Source organism: Lissotriton vulgaris, chromosome 5 (genome assembly GCF_964263255.1).
Source record: "Lissotriton vulgaris chromosome 5, aLisVul1.2, whole genome shotgun sequence".
Classification (NCBI taxonomy): domain Eukaryota; kingdom Metazoa; phylum Chordata; class Amphibia; order Caudata; family Salamandridae; genus Lissotriton; species Lissotriton vulgaris.
In genome coordinates, this window is record NC_141693.1 from 2,001,177,791 (window position 1) to 2,001,198,839 (window position 21,049).

Genomic DNA, 21,049 nt, shown 5'->3' on the forward strand with positions numbered 1-21,049 from the left:
TTTGTATCTACAGCCACACATTCCTCAAACATACACACAAACATAAATATACATATATATATATATATATATATATATATATATATATATACACACACATACACACAGTTTTTCAAACTACACAAATATCAGGTCCTCACTCCAAAAAACACAGTAACAAGTATGAACCACCAATATTCCCTCCCTTCCCCGCCCCCAAACAAAACACAATAAGGAATTTGAGAAAAGCATACTTTGCTTTATTTTTATTTTTTTTATTTAAATAAGGAGAGTTCTTTCGTATTGAAAGATCTAATACAATCACATTTGAAAGGAAAAACAATTGGTGATACTAATAACAGGGATTGGGCTAGGGGATGGGTTTGACAAACCCCAACATGGAGACTGGCTAGAATGAGAATATTTTAGGTCAGTTAAAAGTTTGTTTTTAAATTATATATATATATATTTTTATGTATAAACAGCTGCACGTTACACATCCAACATCTACCCTTTCAAACATCCTGTTGTTGTAAAGGAAGGGCAGGTAGGGAGTGAAGGGATAAAACAGAGGGGAAAAAGCCATCAGATCTGGGCAAGAACTCTACAGTACAATATCCTCGTTGTAAACCTCAGGTACATCAGTACAAAGCCAGAGAAAATGAGGGAGACCTGTAACATGCTGGGATGGCTAAGAGCCACCACACAGCTAGGTTTCGAAGCCCACCGTTTCCTAGCTAGGTTTGGTGAACAAGGTTTGTCAATACCTGCTTAGGCAGGCAGATCATCCTGGCTTGGGATACTAGCCAAGCAGTGTTACTTTCATTTCATTCTGGTAGGACAACAGTAAGTCAAACAGGGAGACCTGGCATCTTTCTCTCAAACCTGCAACACAGTTAACCTCCCAAACATTTCACAGCCGCTATGGAGAAGTTTCTACAGCTGCATCATCTGAAAATTCAGAGCTCTGTAGAACTGACCAAAAGCAGAGATTATGATAAAAGTACAAATGGAAGAAAATACAGCTTTTATTTACATATACACAGTGCATGCAGAGTGCTCCTCTGTGACTCTACAAGATCTGGCAGCAAGGTGTTGGTGGATGGACCCAGCAGGACTGAAAGGACACTTCAAAACAACGCCTACCTAAAGGCTGGGAGCCCTGAAACTATTTAAAAAATGGCACCTGTGACTGACTGCAAACTGGTGAGTGTACATTTGCACACATCCTTTCCTGGTGAAAGTCAGGTGCTCTTGGTTTGGGTTACAAGTGTCATGTGCACAGCCCTGCAATGCATCTTTGGCCTGTGGCAATACCAGGAGTTCTTAAAAGCAGAAAGCCTCACTCACTTAACTGAAGTCAGAAAGACCAGACCAAAAGTATCTACTTTGCAACTCTACAGTAACATATATGGTGATACCTTCGCTCTCACTCCCACCCTACCTCATAATCTCTATTTTAGGGCAGCACCTCTACAGGAATCGAAGTCCCCGCACCCCTCCCCCCACACCACACCCCTGCATTTCCCCCTCCCCCACACAAAGCCAGTGCATCAGCTAGCTAAGTCAGCCGGACACGCCATGGGTTGAAACAGAAACCCTTTTCTCTTGAGCGAAATAGTACTGCTCTAATTTGAAACAGATAAAACGTAATGTTCTACACTCAAGGGCTTGAGGTGCTGGGAATGCAGCCAGCTAAAATTAAGCCAGGCACTCAGTTACAAAAACAAAGTGCTCATAATAAAAATATTTAAATACAACTATTTCCGAATATGAAGTGCAAAGAGGCCATAAAGGATTTCCGCTCCCAGGAACCTCCAATGTCACCACTAACCGTTTCATGGAGGTTACGAACAGGAAAACCCTGTCTGCATCAAATCAGCAGTCACCATTTGAACAGAGCCTTTCTCCAGATGTCACGCCAAACACAATTTTTTTTAAGTGAAGCCCAAGCAGATATTTGCATCTGAATAAACAAAGGAATGCAATTGTGGTTCCAACACAGAAGGGTTTGTAATGCACTAGCTCCCTTTCCCTCACCACTTGAAATGTTTTCAGCAAAACATTTTCCAAGAAAACGGGGAATTTTCATTAAAAGAGGTCATATTTGGTCCCCGCAAACAGTCTTTTCCAAAGGTCAGCTTCAAAGTACTTAGATATTTTACAACTTTTAAGAACACAAAGGAAGTACCTTCTCAGAATATGCAGCCTCTACTGAACCGTGGCTGATAGCAGTCACCGCATGGCGCTTAAGCTCCTTCATAAAGAAACTGCAGGTGATGCATTAGGGGTTGGGAGGCAGGGCAGGTGAAAACGAGAGGAATATCAATTTAAGAACCTTCCACTTCCTCTGATTTTAAAAGCAGGTCTTTAAGTAAGGAGGCAGTCATAGCTCTTGATATATTGTAGTCCAGTTTCACACACAATAGATGAAGACATTAGCAGTAGTTCTACTTTTCTTTTGAAACTACAGTGATGCTTAAATGCAAAAATCATAATTTTAGACAAAGTAAAGTGATTGAAGGAAGGGGCGACAAGCTACACATCTCTTGATCTTGCTTGCAACAAAAAAAACTATCAGATAAAAACAGCTGAGAATTCTTTTAATCCCCTACAAAATCAAATAGTTGTAAAGAAAGTTTTGCTTTTTTGTTAGACACAACAGGGAGAGATGGGGCCTTGTAAAAGTGATTCATTTTCATTTAAAGCAAAGGAGGGGAGGCATTGGAATTTGCTCAGTATTGAGAGGCAGGCTTCACTAATAGAAGCAAGCTGGAATGCTAAGGTGTGTGGAAGCATCCCAGAAAGGCGGTACAGTGCTGCAGCTACAGACTGCCCTCTCTAGACCTGTGGTGGCCACCAAAGCTCTTCAAATAGGCTTCTTGGCCAGCAACCAAACACAGGCTTCCTCGTGCTCCAAAGGAGAGACAATGACAAGCTTTGCTGATAAATGGGTTGCAATAATGGCATAGTCTAGGAGAGGCAGGTGTTCCTAGTGTTTCAAGGGCAGGCAAGGGGCACATGGATAAGTGCCGTGAGAACCATGAGTGCCTATCCCAAAGAAGTCAACAGTATAATGTTGTACAGATAACATCTGCTCGGCACTGCATCCTTTCAAGATTATATAAGTTGATATTGCATCAGAGCTATTCGACATGCTGTGAAGGAACTGTACTGCAAAGAACCTATTAGAGCATTTCATTGTCATACAGAAAAACTGCAAATACTTCTGAAAACAAAACCTGCTACTGATGGAAGTACATCCCATACAACCCTACTGAACAAGTTTACAGTTAATGGGACAAAAACGTATGTCAGAACACAAATGTGGTGGTGGATCAAACTATTGATTGCACACATTTCTACCATCAGCAGATTGAAGACTTCCTGATTTGCTAATCAAGCTACTTCAAGCTGATTAACACAGGAAGCAATGCATTTTACAGCACTGAAGCAGAGATAAGTTTAACAGCTTTCCAGAGGTTTAGATCACTTGTCTAAATATTTTGGCTCTCATAAGAAATCTTGCAGCTGTCCAGCGTCGCTCTGTGCACATAACGTAAAAGGCTTACCCGCCACAAAAAGTCATACGAAGATAGCATCATGAACAGAATCGCATGCACTGACTTCTTTGTATTAATGGACACAATTTGATCTGTGCTAGAAGTAAATAAAATAGTGTTTTCTTTAACTGGCAAATTTGACAAACAAGGGGAGGGGTATATTCTTGAAGAAATTATTTGTCAATGAGACTCTAGCTGGTCATGCGATTTGCGGTGTCAAAACCAGACCAGCATGCCTTGCACAGGACACAAACAAGCAACATTTAGATCTACAAAACAGTACAAATGAAAGAGGAGTGAAGAAAGGTTTAGAAAAAAAGTTCTCTTCACTCCTAAAAACCCACTGTGAACTGGTTCTGTGTGTCTCTGATGGAGTTCAGGGCGCAATAAAATAAAAAAAAGAACTGTACTTTTTTTTTTAAATGCATGATTCCTACTTTGCTGCAGCAACTCTAGAGCCAGAAAGCATCCTATTCAGACAAACTTTCCACAAAAGTCAATGCTGCCACAGTCTAAGTGAAGACAAAATAAAATAAAAAATGAACTTTTTGTAGACCGCTCAACTATTCTACAAGGTTAAATACATCAGGACAGAGGTGAGGTGGGTGCGGTAAGAAACACTTTCTTTTAAAAGTCTCTGCCCTTAAAAGTAGAACAGACTTGGATATAAAATGAACTAGGAAAGTGGGGATTGGGACCAAGGAGAACAGAGTATAAAAAGTCCTGCTATAAACACAAGGATGTCGCGCACATGTCGGTGTAACACCTACCACTGCCGTGCTTGGGATCAACAAATGCCTTTAGAGGAAAGGGGCAACAGGTCAGCCACAAACAGTCTGTCACATTTCTTTATGTCAGAAACAATCTGAGACGAGCGCAGGAACCACTTTTCCAAACTAAAAGTGCGTCTGCATGGAGGGCCACAAGGAAGAGGGGATAATGAAGGGTTCAGGGTTGAAAAAATGTAGAGCAGAAGTCAATAATTCGTGACACAGATGCCCTCCATGGATATGCAAGTCAATGTCATGTCAATGATCCGTTTTAGTAAGGGATTGAAGTTTGTGGGGCACGCTCGGTGTAGGTCCATCGTTGCGATGAATCCGGCGAGACGGTCAAGCCCCAGATGCCTCTTGCTTTGAGTACCCAGTAGGGGCTAGACAGGACGGTCCAATATTAAGATGACGTCTAAGCTTTACTCTCCTCCACTTTTGTTGCTTGTGGTTTTATGGCTCCTGTCCGTGTTGGCTTCAGCTGGTTCCCCGAAGACTGCTCTTGCAGTTTGCCAGATCCAGAGCCATTCTTTATTTCCTCAGTTCGTTTTACCTGTTGTGGACAGAATAAAAAGGTGGAGTTGGAAAGGGAATGATGGTGGGGACATAGAAGAAATAATATTAAAGTTAGCAGACAAAACAGGATGGTCACAACAGAATTGGATTAGACTGGTTTTGAACTTTATAGTACATGGAGTAACAGAGGGGCTCTGTAAGGTGTCCGCTGAGAGCTTTCTTATGCTCCATGACCGAGTCTAAGGACCAGGTGCATGAACACATTTTCCCATAGACACAGAATGGGTAAAACAGTTTGATACATCTGGCCCTAAGTGCCCAAAGGCCCTGCCGTACTCTCCTTCCAATTTCTGGCCAGTAAAAATCTCAGCAAAAACTTTCACTCTTGCATTTCAGACCTATGCCTAACAATGCAGTACGTTTTTAATGTAAAGATTTACAGAGGGAAAAACTTAAAGCAATGATACAATTTAATTATTTGTGGGAGGGGACAATTCTCATACGAAAAACGACAAGCCTAGCAGGGGGCAGCACTAGACACTAATTCTGAAATCAGCAGCTTGGACTCCGCACATGTCAAGAGCTTCAGTCACTGCAGTCTCAGTGGTGAGGTTGTATCAGCACAGCAGGGTCAGAGGGCTACAAAGAAACAGATTAACATGGAGAACTGCTGCAGTCTCTGCTTCTAAGAATAGGCACACAGTCTGATGGAGACGTTTTTTCAAAGCCTTATATGAAAGTCTAGTGGTGCTTGAGTACTGTAACTGTATTCTGCTTGTGAAGGCCAGAATGCTCTGCTGCCTGGAAAGGAGCTGTACTATACCTGCTGAGCATAGTGTCCGTGCACAGAACTCATGTTGGTGGCTGGTCCGGATCCAGGTGGCTTCCCACTGGGGCTAGCAGAGCTAGGCCTTAAAACAAAAGGGGAGGCATTCAGAATGAAAACACCACAAGACATGAACACAAGCTGGCAAGCAAAGGGAGCAAGAGCTAGTACGCCCAAGCTTACTATGGATAGTGTCCTAGAAGGCAGACTTTGGGGCACTGTCAAAAGGGTCACAATAAAAACATTGTAGTGGTATGCCAAGACAGTGACTTTCAGGAAAAATGTCTGGATTACATGTTACCTGAAAGTCTGGCATCTAGTAGAGATTCCACTAAACGCATCACAATCTCCATCTGCAACTATTAAGTAATCAGACTCAAGATGGCAATGGAATCTAAAAAAATTAGACTGCCCTCCTACATTTTGCTCCAAAATCTCTGTAACAGGATTGCAGAAACTCTGCCTCATTTACTCACTGGAACTTCCCGATTCCAGAGTCTTACACCAATCTTTTCAAAAGGAGCCACAGACCAGTGTAAAACAGAAAATATGCATAAACCGGCAAACACCCATACTTCTGTGTTAAGATAGCAACACATTTAGAAAACAAAATCCTACGGTAAAAGTGGATCTGCTGGCAGTATATTACTCAGTCAGCATTTAATTTCCTAAGGAAATGTCTACATGATGTTGGCTGCAATATACAACATGATGGAAGGAATGCTTGACACCCAATATGCCAAAAATGATTGACTGGAACAGGGTCCCGAACATTTGCCAGTGGCAGCGATTTATTCAAGCATTCTTCCATCCATTTGTTTAATTCAGCAGAAGGCCTAAGTGAAATGGGTAATCCCCATATATGGGTTCCAAGCTTGCTGTACTACAGGACTTCAACTATGCATCTCTTACTAGGAGGACTGAATCTGTCTGGAGTTCCTTGTGCTCCCATCTTGAGGGGCCTGGCCTGGCAGCTCAGGATAAACTATTCCTCTTGGAGTAAGATTAAGGTTGGTTTTCAAAAGGTGGTCTGTCTGAAGAAGCATGGTGTGTGGAAAAAGAGTGGACTAGACGGCGGTTAATATTAATTCAAACATTCCTTCCATCGCTTGCTTTGTTGCTACATGATGTTGGTGGCCATTAACTACAGACTTTACAAATTAATGCTTAGTACAGACTATTTTCCCAGAACAAGTGCACACACTAAAGGTGGCCGGAAAGCAGAAGATCAAATATATAATTCCTGTTGATAGTTCAGGTAGGTAATACTTACAGCCTTTCATACAATATTTCAAGACGGTAACTTTAGAATTTTCCATTTGCCCAATTTAAGTGAAACAGGATCTTAAACCAGAAAGAACAAAGTTATATCTGCTGGAGTAAGGAAAATATTACTTATCCTGTAAGCATCTGCTCACAGGCTTTAGTGCTGTACATTCATGCACTCTGAATACTCCTGCCACTTTGTGTCGGTCTTGGACGTATAAAAGTTGTTTCTCTTCTAAGAAAGTCTCTAGCATCACAAGATGCACAATTTTGTTGGCTATGCAGATGGGCATCAATTCCAGGCTAGGCTGTTTGTCACAGGTAAGAGTAGTGACTAAAGAAACATATGACAGATATGGGCTTTGGGAAGAGATCTGTGATCAGAGCCACCCTTCTGAAGAAGAGTGGGCGCATGTGAATCTACAGCACTTGATGCTACAAAAAGGTGCTTACAGGGTAACATTTTCAGCTGTCTCATGTGTTGCTGTTAATACACATTCTCTGCATATACTGTAAAAGAGCACGCTTCTACAAGCAGTGGCTAGCGTGTGGATGATTCAGATGTCTGCTCTCTATCTGAGATATCCACACGTTTGGTGATGGTCTGTTTGGTAGACCAAATAGCTGCTTTATGTCAAGTCCGCTTAAGGAATATTGGCGAGAAAAACCATGGTTGCTGCCTCTCGGCATGTAGTTTGCATACAGGGGGCTAAAAGGGAGAGTTATCTTGGCCTTATTATTGCAAGATTGGATGCATTTGATTATTTACCTTGCGATGCCCATTTTGGAGATGGGACAGCCCTTGTGGGGTTTAACAAAACCTATGAACAACTGGTTAACTCTGTGAAAGGGCCTGGAGCAATCAATGTAGTCCACAACAGCCTGCATTACATCTGGGGTGTGAAGAGCTTTTTTTGCTATTCTACCTCAGGGAAAAAAACTGGGTACTTTATGGTTGGAGATGAAGTGGAATCCACCTTAGGAATTAACTTTAAGTTAGTCCTCCGTACCACTATCTTTATGACAAGGTTCTTGTATTGTGAGTGCTTGTAGTTCACTAACACATCCAAGATGTGACTACCACAGGAGAAACTAGCATCCACAAAACTGAATGGAGGGTGTGAGAAAGGAAAATGCTACTTACCCAGTATGCATCTGTTCTTGGCATAGAGCTGTAGTTCTATGCTTTTGCATAGATCGCCATCTAGTGTCGGGTCCGGATGTTTAAACTTAGTTTATCTTCGAAGAAGTCTTTCCAATCACAAGGTAGGGGACTCCTTTTGGTGATCGTGCACATGGGCATCGACTCCATTGTTAGATTGTTTTCCCGCAGAGTGTTTTAATGGAGTTAGTAAGAGTAGTAGAAGGAGATGTCCATGAATGCATGTACCTAAGTAAGATGTTACTGAAACAGGTATAGGTACCCAGGGAGGAGGGCGGATACATACAACGCTACAGCTCTATATGCCAGTAACAGATGCATACTGGGTAAGTAGCATTTTCAGTTCAAGGCATACGAGCTGTTGATCACATGCTTTTTCATATACTACATAGCAATTATCTCCCAAGGCGATGGCTAACCTGTAGCTGTTGCAGTGGTCTAAAATAGTGTACCTAAAACTGCTTGGCCTACTCTAGCTTGCTGTACTGCCAAAAAATCAGCAGAATAGAGTTTTGTGAATGTATGAGGTGTAGACCATGTTGCAGCTTTGCATATATCATCTATGGGTATATTTCCTGAGAATGCCATAGAAGCCTCCAGTTTGCGTGTAGGGTGTGCTCTAGGGGGAACTGTTAATGTCAGTTTAGCCTTTGCATAGCTGTTAGAAGGTGGTTCTGACACTAGGGGCCGCCCGGATTTTTTGCTTTTTGAGCACCTGATTGTTGAGCTTTTACTGTGGGGAGCCTCATAATCTGGGACTCACCCACGGTAAATGCATAAGGAAGGAGACTGCATGTAGATTTTACTGGTGTCCTGCTGGCTTGACTAGGCAGCTGGAGTATGGGGCTGGTTACAATATGTACATGCGAGCACACGTGTAGGGGCTGCGCAGGGGAGATTCCTAGCGTGCGCAGTCCAGGAGCAGCTACAAATTGAATGGTGTGGCAGGACTTGTGCAGAATTGGGTGGTGACATTGAATAGGCTTTATACACTGGAAAGAAACATGCCAGGGAAAGTCTGTGTTTTACTCTGTTTTCACTTCATTAGTCCCCTATGGAGATGTGGGGCCCATGGCTAGAGTGACTTACACAAGGCCAACAGATTCCAGACACGCACTAAAGTCCATTGTAGCGGATGTGAAAAGAAGTATTCTGCAGAGGCCAAAGTCATATTTGTACTGCCTTTGGGTCATCCAAAAATGTCATATTTCTCCAAGTCCCTGGCTGGGGTCTGGCCCTGGCAGGTTAGATTAATGACCTTTCTTCCCAAAGCGAATATCTTCCCTCCAAGGAAAGGAGATGGGTGGACCTACAGGCCAACCCTTCAACTGGTGTCGCAGAGTGCCAGGCACCTGGCTGCACCAAGGAGGGAAGGCAGTGAGGGGGGAAGGAGTTGGATTTCAGAAGCCATGTGGCCAGAGACACTGGATGACACCATTTTGAACAAACCCAGAGGCTGGACAAGGAGGGAGCAGGGAAGTGATGTGTCACTGTTTGATAGGACCAACAGAGACTTCCCGCCAGCCCCGATACTCAACTTTTAAAAAGTGCTTGGACAGGAAGAGAAGCTCTCTCTGGGGTGTGGTCTGCTGAGGCGTAAGGTGCTAGAGCCTAGCAATGGGCAGTTGGGAGGACCCATATGATTTGCCCCCCCCCCCCACCCCACCCAGGCCCCTAACAGCGCCAGAAGAGCCCAGGACCGGTGTGCAGAAGCAGGGGCCTCTGCGCAGGGAGCCAGTGAAGACCGCTCCCTGCAGAAAGCACCCTCTTGGAGACCCAGGAGGCAAAGGAGAGTGCTCCCAGTGGCTGGGGGACGCGACCAGGAGCCAGAAGACCCGGATAATGGGGCAGATCGGACCCCCCCAGGGGCTGACCTATGGCACCCGGAAGGTAGGCGATCTTTGACCCCTAAGAAGACCGCCGACGAAGCACGTGAGGCTCCGTTGCCGGTCTCAGAAATGCCCCCGGGGTGGGTCAGGTCCCGTGAGCTGCCCCCAAAGAGCGGTAAAGACTGGGAGCGCTGTTGCGCTCCCCGTGAAGTTGCCCTGCATGGGGGCCAGGAACCCACCTTGGCCCCCACCGAAGATGGAGGCGTGGGAGCGCCGTCGCACCCCCCGCGAGGAGAAAAGCCGGGGAGCGCCATCGTGCTCCCCATGAAAATGCCCCCACGGGGTGCCAGGAACCCACCCTGGCCCCGCCGAAAATGGTGATGGGGTGCGCCGTCGTGCAACCCGTCCAGAGGAGGAGGGGCCCGGGACCCCATCTCCGGGCCTCGAGGTGGCAGAGAGAGGGATCGCCGTCGTGCGCACCCCCCTCCAAAGAAGTTCGGGGACCCGGGATCCCATCCCCAGGCCCCAACTGTGGAGGAGATGGGGGGGGGGAGCGCCGTTGCACTCTCCTGAAGACCCGCTGAAGCTGACTCATCTGCAGCGGGCATACCAGAAAATGAATGCCGGCTACCGCGGCAGCACAGAAGAGTGCTGACCGTGCGGGGGTCCGGCGGGGGCGGGCTCCCAAGGCTGCCCTCCATCGAGAAGGCATGCAGGGGTCTCGGGTGGGACCGGGACCCCCAAAAGAACCTCCAAGAAGAGGCGAGGTGCCCGGGCCCCAGAAAAATCAGTGCGAGTGGCGGGGTGTGGGCTCCCCGGGCTGCGGGACAGTACATGGGGGTCTGGGTGGGACCGGGCCCCCCCAATGAGGCTGTAACGGGGCAGACCACCGCCGGCATCAGCACGGCTCTCCCCGGCACAGCGGGAGAGCCGCGCATACAATAGTCACGGAGAGAAGCCCGAGCGCCCCATAATGCCTTGCAAGGCATGGGGAATCTCGTTTTGGTGTGTGATGGCCCCCCAGAGGAGGGTCACCCTCAATGGTGAAAAGGTGGTAGGGGAGCTGCTGGAGAAGCGCAGTCTACCCCCAGCACGAAGAGACAAGTCACCCCAAGTCATATGAGGATTTAAAAAGAATAACCCCCTTAAGGGATCAGCCAAGATTGCATCACCTCCTAGGCTGGAACTTATGTTTTACAGCTGGGGGTGCATTAAGAGATGAATCATGGCGTGAAGGGCTGAGTTGGGGATGTCTTGAGAAGGGCATCCCCTGGAGGTGAAATGGTGGAATTGAACTGAAATGCATTTACTATTGGTTATTTCCTTTAGAGGGACTGCATTTCCATGTTTAATGTGAAGTACTGGTGTAAGGAGAGGTCATAAAAAAAGTGGAGTTATGTGGTCAGACATTCCTGCTAGGGTGTCTGGCTGTGTATGCGTAATCCTGTGATTTCATCTGATTAGTTTAGGGGCTGTAATCGCAAAGCATTCTAATGAAACCCAAATGTCATTCTAAAGTGTGCGTCAACATGGATTCTTGCTGCTGCGCTTAGGTGAAGACCCCAGACTATTAGCCCTTAAGATATAGAGGTGCATACTTCATGGGCAGTAGGAGATGCTCAGACAGGGGCCTAGGTCACAGAGGCAGGTATACCCCTTTTTTAATGCTTTTTGAGGTAATGGGGTGGGTCGCCACTGGGATGGTGCCAGTGCGCAGGGCCCTCACTCCAGGTGATGTTCAAGTAACTGCATTGGGGGAGGGGTGCAGATGTTATGCAATGTAACAAAGTAATTCCAACAGCTATGTATATTTGTAAATTGGTGCATTGTATTGAGTAGTGTGCATGTTTAATAAATGTACTCTTACTTTTAGGAAGCAAAGTACAGACTGGACAATCCATTATTGAGTATTATTCTTGCGCACCAGCAAATGGCGATTACTAGCCCACACCACCTCCCTTGAGTAAGCCTCAGACTGCTCTGCAACGCTACCCTCAGAGTCAGGCGCTACAATTGGGTGTTTGGTTCCCAGTGAAGGACAAATGTGGTCATGTTATTTGTGCAGGCCTCACAGATGCTGCCTCGTTTTCCAACAATAGCATATTTGAATGCACTCGACTATCCACCTTGCAATACCTGATTTTGATATAGGATTGCCTTCGTGTGGAGGAGCAAAAGCGTCAAAAAGCTGATTTGTGTTACGGAAAGGTTTTGTCCTTTCAATGTAATAGAGCAATGCTCTTCACAACAGTGTGTGTAATGCATGTTCTGCCACTGAATCTGGTCGAGGGAAGAACACAGGTAACAACAGATTGATTGATGTGAAAAGCAGGAATGACTTTAGGAAGGAATTTAGGATTAGTCCGAAGAAGCACTATTTTGTTGCATTTGTAAAAAAAGGTTCTTCTATAGTAAATTGATACTTGTATAGCGCACTACTCACCCGCGAGGGTCTCGAGGCGCTTGTACGAATACCGCTGTGGAACCCGTCCTGGCTTTCCCTGTGAGGTGTCCATCCCTGGCCACCCCCAAGGTGGAGGCCAGGCATCCTTAGCGTTGTGGGGGCCGTTGTGGAGATTAAGCAAGCTATTGCCCAGAGTTGCAGAGTGGGACTCCATGATTGGAATAGGCACCGAGGCGAGAATTATCAGGTCCGTGGAATTTTGAGCCCTAGACCTGCCGAGGCGGGGAATTGAACCCTGGTCCCGGGCTAGACCTCTGCATCAGGGTCTGCCGCTCTGACCATTGAGCCACACTTCTCCATGCCTGAAGTTCTCACACTCTACTGAGTGATGTGATGGCAACTAGGAAAGCAACTTTACACGCAAGAAATTGCAGTTCACATCTGTGTCTATGGTTTAAAGGGTGGGCCCATTAGTCTGGTGAGAACAATGTTGAGATTCCACACTGGAGGAGGTGGACGCCTCAGGGGAATAACTCTTGAGTCCCTCCATAAACGCTTTAATAACAGATACTCTGAAAAGAGATGGATGCGGTCTATTTTGGAGGTATGCAGCTATAGCAGCTAGATGTAAACCTATGGATGTGTTAGCTAAATTGGCACGTTGTAGATGTAACAAATAGCATATAATGTTTTTGAGAGAAGGATCAATCGGGTTGATGTGGTTGTTATTACAGCAAGTCACAAACCACTTCCACTTTGCTTCATAGCAGGCTCATGTGGTAGGACAGGACGTCTAGCCTCTGATAATATTCAAGCAGTCTGGTGGTAGATTAAGATAGCCAAACTCTAGGACTTCAGGTGCCAGATCGAGTTGACTGGGATCTGGGGTTCTTAGGTCTCCATGGCTCTTTGTGAGAGTTCCAATAGGGTTGTGAAGGATTAGTTACTTACCTGTAATCCTAGTTCTTTTCCAGGGGTATACTCATCAAAGTCATAAGCACTGAATAGTCCCGCCCTCGTGCGGGACCCCGGAACAATAGCCAATAATATGCATATATCTACATACATATATATATATACATAAATACGCATAAAATAACTATATATATATATAGATAATATGCATATACATATGCAGCCCAATAGAACCATATTAGGCTCAAAAAACTGCCCCCAAATGCCTGTAAAATCTTTACATTTGTTAAATAAAGACATGTAAATTACATTATATGAAAATGCAAAGAAGAAAGCACTGCCTTTGTTGTCTTTGAAACGCACAACCTTTATTTTCAAAGGTAAAAACAGGCAGGATCATAGAGGCAGCTTTAACCTAGATAGGCTGCATTGTAATAACAGAAAAAACTGTCGCCCTGCCTTTAAGACCTATGTGAGCCTCCAGGCTCCCATCATGCACCACAGGTGACAGGTCAGTTCTTTTGGACGGCGTATAACAGTGTGATTACAGCATGGGTAATGTAAAATAGCCAGTTCTGGTATTCGACCGGCGAGGAGGGTGGGTGTGCTTATGACCTTGATGAGTATACCCCTGGAAGAGAACTAGGATTACAGGTAAGTAACTAATCCTTCTCTTCCAGGGGATCCTCATCAATAGTCATAAGCACTGAATAGAGTAGCAAGCCCATCCCATACCCTGCGGACGAATACCAGACCCTCTAGACAGTACACTACTATATGTATTACCCAAACAAATTCCTCAGTGATGCCTGACCAACTTGGGCATCCGCCTGAGTATCAGAATCAAGGCAGTAATGGCGAGCAAAGGTGTGAACCGACCGCCACGTAGCGGTCTTACAAATTTCATGCACAGGAACATTTTTAAGCATTGCTGTAGTAGCAGCCTTTCCTCTAGTGGAGTGCGCTCTCGGTCTACCGGGGTCTGTTTCCGTGCCAACTGATAACAAAATACATGACACAATCCATCTAGAAATGGACCTCTTAGAAGCAGGCAAGCCCATATTCAGAGGACCGTAGTTCACAAACAGATGATCAGTCTTTCTAACACTTTTAGTTTTATCAAGGTAAAACTTCAAAACTCTTTTCAAATTGTCTCCGACGGTATTTCTTATTAAAGTTGTCCTTTCTCTTTTCGAGACCAACAGCTCTCACAGTATCCAGCTCAGTCTTCATTCGTGACATCTCATCGTCAGCATGAGACCCAAAGAGCGATTTACCATTAAACGGCAGATTTAGAATTCGGTGTTGGGCTTCAGGTTTAAAACCCGTAAGCCTTAGCCAAGCTGAGCGCCTTGCACAAAGACCATGAGCATAGCCATGCGTAGACAGATCGGAAGCATCCGCAGCTGCGCTAATCAACAGATAAGCCACTAGCCCACCTTCATGAAGGATTTCCAGAAAATCATTCTTGTCTTCTTTGGGAATTTTTTTCAGCGAACCGGGATAAGGAATCCCATATTGCGCGGTCATAGCGACCCAATAAAGCGGAGGCGCTGGCGACCTTCATGCAGGAAGCAGAAGTGGCACACATTCTCTTCCCTACCGAATCTATAGTTTTGCCGTCTTTGTCCGGAGGAACAGAGGATGACGTCGTTCCTGTCTGATTTTTACGTGCCCCTGAGACGATGACCGAATCAGGTTGTGGCTCAGATCTTAGAAATAATGGGTCATTGTCCGGAGCCTTATACTTCTTTGCGATCCGTGAAGGAACCGCTCCCAAAGATGCAGGAGTCAAGAATTTATGCTCAGCAGGCTCCAAAAAGAGCTGGGACCAGAGGAAGTAAAGGTCTCGATGATAATTTTTGATGCAATGTTTCGAAGATAACCGTTGTCTTCGCAGTAGAGACAGGCATCTCGATATTAAGTTTCGCTGCTCCACGACAGAGAACTTCATTAAAGGTGATTACGTCATCAATCTGTGATATCCAACTTGGAGAAGTTGATCACAGCGTCGGTGAGTAATACCTCTTCGAATCTGTAGACCTTGTCGAAGATCTCGCATCACGTCTCTTGGATGAACGGTGATGTGAAGACCTCGGAGAGGGTGAAGTCCGCCTCCTCACTGATGGAGACTTCCTCGGCGGAGTACGCTCACACCTTCTCGGAGAATGGACCACTCGTATAAGAGGTGACCTTGATCTCGAAACAGGTCTTTTCGACACAGGAGACCTGGACTTAAACCTTGGAAGGTTGATTCTTATCTTCCAGTCTCTGAGTTCTTCCAGCCATCGTGGAGAGATATTAGCCCCTGTAGGTGAAGGCGCTCGAGGGCTCTGGAGAGATTTCTACAATCTTCAGCCCAGGGGAGGAAGAAGAACTCCTAGAAGACACCACAGAAACCTTAGATCGGTCTTTGGACACCGTTCTAGGCCTCTTAGCTGCAGGAGACGTCGATGACAGTCTCCTCGACATTGATCTTTCCAACAGCAATCCTCTTGATGGCGATCTCCTCGGCGACGACCTCCTTGGCGACGACCTCCTCGGCGTAGAGTGTCTCTTCGGCGTTGACATCATGCGCCTAGACGGCGATGATTTTCTCGGCGTCGTGTGCCTCGACGCCACATGACTTGGGCTCTTCGACGTTGAAACCTCCACTGCCCGGTTCGACGTCGACGTCCTAGCGCCTCTCGACGGCGACCTTGACTGATCTTTCGAGCCTCTCGGCGGTGACCGTCGACGTTGATGAGACGTCGAGTCCCGTCCTCTCATAGTCGTAGAAGAGCCAGACTTGGATCGCCTACGCTCATGATGCTTCTCACCTCTCATCGACGGCGAATTCTTCTTCAACGGCGACTTCGACGGATGCCGTGACGCTGATTGACGATTTTGAACATACTGGAACTTTAGAAGATCTGTCCCTCGAAGTTGAAGGGGAACAATGTTTTCTCTTCTCCCCTCTTTCCTTATGTTCTTTTTGCTGAGAAGAAGGTTTCCTGGAGTGAAAATCTTCTCTTCCACTCACGGTTTCTCCTCTGTCATGCAGGGACTGAAGCCTGCTCTTCTCTCTCTCTCTCTCAAAGTTCTGTTTGACAACTTGCTGCAATGGTAGCAGAGTTCTGGCTTGTGTGTAGATGGAAGACAAGCCACACAGACCGGATGTGGGTCTGTCTTGGACATTTTTTTACCACTGGCCGGGCACTTAATAAATAAGGCCGGCATTGGGACTGGAAAAAAGGCCAAAAAACCACCAAAAATTGTTGATTTAGTCAGATAATGACTAAAGACGTCAAGTAAAGACGAAAAATTTGAAGAACTATCAGAAGAAAATGAAAAAATATCACCAACTGGCGAGCTCAATGCTCCAGGATCCTCACAGAAGGAGCCGGAAAAAAGAACTGACCTAACTGTCACCTGTGGTGCATGATGGGAGCCTGGAGGCTCGCAGAGGTCTTAAAGGCACGGCGCCAGTTTTTTTCTGTTATTACAATGCAGCCTATCTAGGCTAAAGCTGCATCCATGATCCTGCCTGTTTTTACCTTTGAAAATAAAGGTTGTGTGTTTCAAAGACAACAAAGGCAGTGCTTTCTTCTTTGCGTTTTCATATAATGTAATTTATATGTCTTATTTAACAAATGTAAAGATTTTACAGGCATTTGGGGGCAGTTGTTTGAGCGTAGTATGGTTATATTGGGTTGCATATGTATGTATAGTTATTGTATATATATATATATATATATATGGCTGTCATGTTGTCTGTACGAATTAGCAGTCTTGTGTACTAGCTGAGCTTGAATAGCTTTCAGTGCCAGAAAAAAATCACTAACAGTTCTAGGTGATTTATATGACACTGTTTTTGTTGCAAGCTCCACATGCCTCGAGTTGTGTGGGTTTGGAGAGGCGCTCCCCAACCAGCCAGTGATGCGTCTGATGTCAGTACTATCTGTGGAACCGGGTCGCTTAAGGGCCGCCGTTTCAAAAGGTTTACAATGCCAATAGCTCAAACTCTTGTTTGAGCTATTGGCATTGCCCTAAATAAGGAGAAGAAAGGCTTTGAGGGGAAACATGACTGCCTATGAGCTTGAGGTAGCTGATGTGGTGCCCCTGGTCATGGCAAGCCTACACCACTTGGATGGTCATGTGGTGGGGGAGATACGGCCCCCAGGTGGCTTGAGGTGTCTGTGGTGATTGTGAATTGTGGAATGCGATCTAGAAAGGGCTGCCCTGCAACAGATTGTCACTGTTCCACCATTGCAAAGAGCAATGGGCACTGGCGTTTACCCTTACTCGATCTTCCCATTGAGCCTCCGCTTGTGGTCCTTCAGCGGAGGCGCTCATGTTAGTGGCTGCATGTAGAGCCGGGCTTGGGGTACTGTGGCGATGCAGGAAGCCATTATGCCCAGTAGGTGCACAAATGTTCTGATTGAGAACAGAACATTTAGCTAAAAAATAGGTACGAACTGCTGGAATTGGTGCAAAGTATGTGAACCAGAGGCTGTGTAGGAGAGAGATGGTAGCCTGTGTATCTTGTACATGTACTCTTGATCAGCCAATCGTCTGGTTAGGAGAAACATGGATGCCCACCCCCTCAGGTGGGTGGCTAAACTACTAGGCACTTTAAGTAGTGGTGTCACCGAAGGGGAGTACCTTGAATTGATAATGATGGCCTCTTACCGTGAAGTGGAGGTTGTGCTGCTGGGAGGATGAATGGGTATGCGCAATTAGGCACCCTTGAGATCTTTGCCATCATGTAATCGCCTTGCTGAAGCAGAAGGATGACATTGGGTAGTGTTACCGTATAGAAGTGTTTGGAGAGCATGTAGTGATTCAGGGTCCAGAAGTCCAGGATGGCATGAGGGAGAAGCCTTTGGGGAGGAGTGCATAAAGAGTGAACCCTTAGCACTGATGGCGAGGGGGCACTGGTTCGACAGTCCCCTTTAGAAGGAGCACTTGTACTTCTTCCTGTACAAGGGCAAGATTCTCGCTGCAGAGGGTGTGGCTGCAGGGAGGGAGGTTGGGAGGGGGTGCGGGATGCTTTAGGCAGTAGCCATAGTGAACCACTGTCAACACCCACTTGTCTGATGTGATTACCTGCCTGCCTTGAAGGAAATCCTGTAGTCTCATCTGACAGGTAGTGTATGCGGAGTCAAAGTTTTGAGGTGGAGGACCTTTTGCCAGAACCTCCTTTCTGCCTGCCCAAATGTTGTTGCTCCTATAGGCCCTACCGGTGTTTCCTTGTACCACCTGTTGGTGGTTTGGTTGCTATGGCCCCTGGTATGAGGGAGTAGGTTCTGACAAAGTGGCTTTGGTGCATGTCTGTATTGTCTCCGAAAGGTGATGGGGGCTGAAGGGCACCCGTGGCTTTTGCAGTCTTTTTTAATTTTTTCCAACATCTGATCAACCTGCAGATAGCAGCATTGGAGATAGTCTGACCCTCTATCTCCTTATCACTCTTTTTGAACTGCTCTGTGAAATGCTCGACTAACTCTTGCATCTTGTCTCAGTAAGCGTTGATATAGGGGGGAAGGAGGCAGATGAAGCAGTCTATCCTCCAGTGGGTAGTGGCTCCTACTGCTACCCTTATACTGGCTGAAGTACGCAAAAAAGTGATTGGTGGAATGCTTGAATCATTCTCAGCCACTGGTAATTACTTAGGCCCCCATCCCAGTCCATCGTTATTTTGTACACCATATCACCTCAAGTCTGGACCCAGCAGTATGCAAATCAGTCGGGTCTGTGATCCAATAGGAACAGTCCAATCCAAACCCTCCTTGAACCTGAAAATAAGCAACCAAAAATGGAGGCAGGATGGTGTGCAAAGTAAAGGATTGGAGTGCAACCTTGAGTAATTACCAAAGGCTGAGATTAATTCAAGCATTCCATCCAACACTTTTTTGCATAATTTACCCTTTTACCGTGCAACATTTTGCTCTCCTTGTTGCACAGAGGAGTGTCACTTACGGCCTGAGTGGAAGACTGTTTGTGTGCTGTATAAACAAGGGAGTCAGGGTGGAAATGACCCCGGATGTAGGATGAATCGTTGGGAGAAAGTTTGTGCTTTTATAGGTCTCTTCTGGCGTTCGCAGCGCGCACGCGCTGCTCTCGCCATGACAAGGGCCTTTTGGAATCGATACGGATTCCAAAGCGTGCACGTGGAGGGACAGAAGAGACAGTAGATGTGCACGCGGGGATTGGATGCTATAATGGCGGCGTGACACTCTGGGGACTTTTTTTTCCGCCACTAGTAAAGCATCCAATCCCCGCAAGCACATCTACTGTCTTCTGTTCCTCCGTGTGCCTGCTTGTAAGACTTGATTATTTCATTGATTTTGTTTTCAGGGCTGCTTTAGTTAGAACACTTGTAATCTGTGCATATACTGGATTAGTTAATTGTTTTTATAATTTTTATCCAGTGTAATGGTGTAAAAACAGATCACTAAAATCGACTGAAATGTAAATAGTACGTCAGAGATCGGCGACTCAGCGTTGTCTAAGGTTTTTCTCAGGTCAGCGGTCTAGCTTCGTGACGGCTCTTGTCCTGTGAGAATACTAAGGCACTTTTGCACCCTGTCCAGCATTGCAGGCACTACCGCCTCCCAGCCAGGCACTGCTAGGGAAAAAAGGTATCCAAGTATTCAGGAATGGGCATGCCTGGAGCAGAGATATGTGCTTTTCCTTCAACACTTTCACATTCAGATTGTAGCATGAATGCAAAACATGTACGTACTTAACGGCATGACGCACGAAGAGCGTGTCTGAGTGAAAGCCCTCTGGCCTCACTGTTTTGATGGCTTAATTAATGGCCTCCATTAGGTGCCGGGCTTCTCCGGAAACAGTTTTGCTAAGCAAGACGAAGCCATTCGTGTATATGTATAAATAGCCTGCCCTGCCTCACACTTAACTTTGTGTCATGGAAACCAGCAGAGATGGTCGTTTATTGGTTTACTTTATATGGTAAAATGCACTTTCTTTTTAGTAGCCTTGAACCATTTAAAAAGGGAGTCTTAGCAGGTTTGCAGTCTTGTATCTAGAAAGATTTCTTATAAATGTCTCAAACTGATTTTGCTTGTGGCGCATGCACGCTGATTGTCGGCTTTGTTGAACCGAACTTCGCTCTTGAAAAGAAGTACACAACATTGTCCATTTGTGTACAAGTGTTGATAAGTAAATGTGCAGTGGCTGAACTGTTGACTGTGTGAGAAATATGAGCTGGTATGCTTGCCTCTCCTTTTCACTTAATTGTGCGAGTACAGGAAAATAACTTTTTTTCCCTTGCTGTGTTCTGGAACTGACCAATTAGGGAGTACCAAGAACGAACTTGGTTAAGATGTGTAAACTATTCTAAATCCATATTCTACCTTTTATGTGGCTTAAAAGAACATAAGTCTGCTCCATATGAAATAATAGTTTTGTCTAATTATGTAGCACGTTGATTACTTAAGGTAATCTCCATTGCACTTTCTCCATTCTTCGTCGAATCATTCTTCATAAATGGAACCCTTTGCCTCCCATCAGACAAATCCTTTTTTTAAAATCTGTACTATTTTTCACTTTTTGCTTAACCCCCTTCCTGGGGATGACGTTTATAAGTAATCCTTTTTATAAACACTTCTTGTACGTGCCAAGCATACCCCCAACCGGAGGAAAGTCAAGGAAAGGGGTAAAACGGAGAAAGAGTAACAGAGATTACCTCCTCCACAGAAAGGGTAGTGGGGATTAATCCTCCTCTCTTCCTCATCAAATTCCTTATCAGTGATATAGTCAAGTCAGTGGTTGAAGAAGTCGAAAAAAGAAGCCACCATACACCAGAAATCATATTCAA

At 45.6% G+C, this 21,049-nt stretch overlaps 1 protein-coding gene across 4 annotated transcripts in view; it reads right to left on the minus strand.

The window, feature by feature from the left end:
- Positions 1 to 217: 217 nt before the first annotated feature.
- PRRC2B (proline rich coiled-coil 2B) overlaps positions 218 to 21,049 on the minus strand; it is a 657,801-nt gene continuing 636,969 nt past the window's right edge. For 3 of the 4 annotated variants that reach the window (XM_086924792.1, XM_086924791.1, XM_086924790.1), the window contains 2 exons: positions 5,652 to 5,739; positions 218 to 4,865 (listed from right to left, as the gene is read on the minus strand). In XM_086924792.1, the coding sequence (XP_086780918.1) occupies positions 4,728 to 4,865; positions 5,652 to 5,739 (226 nt within the window). In that variant the 3' untranslated portion in view covers positions 218 to 4,727. The remainder of the gene's footprint in view (positions 4,866 to 5,651; positions 5,740 to 21,049) is intronic. The other variant, XM_086924793.1, reaches the window with a different exon arrangement.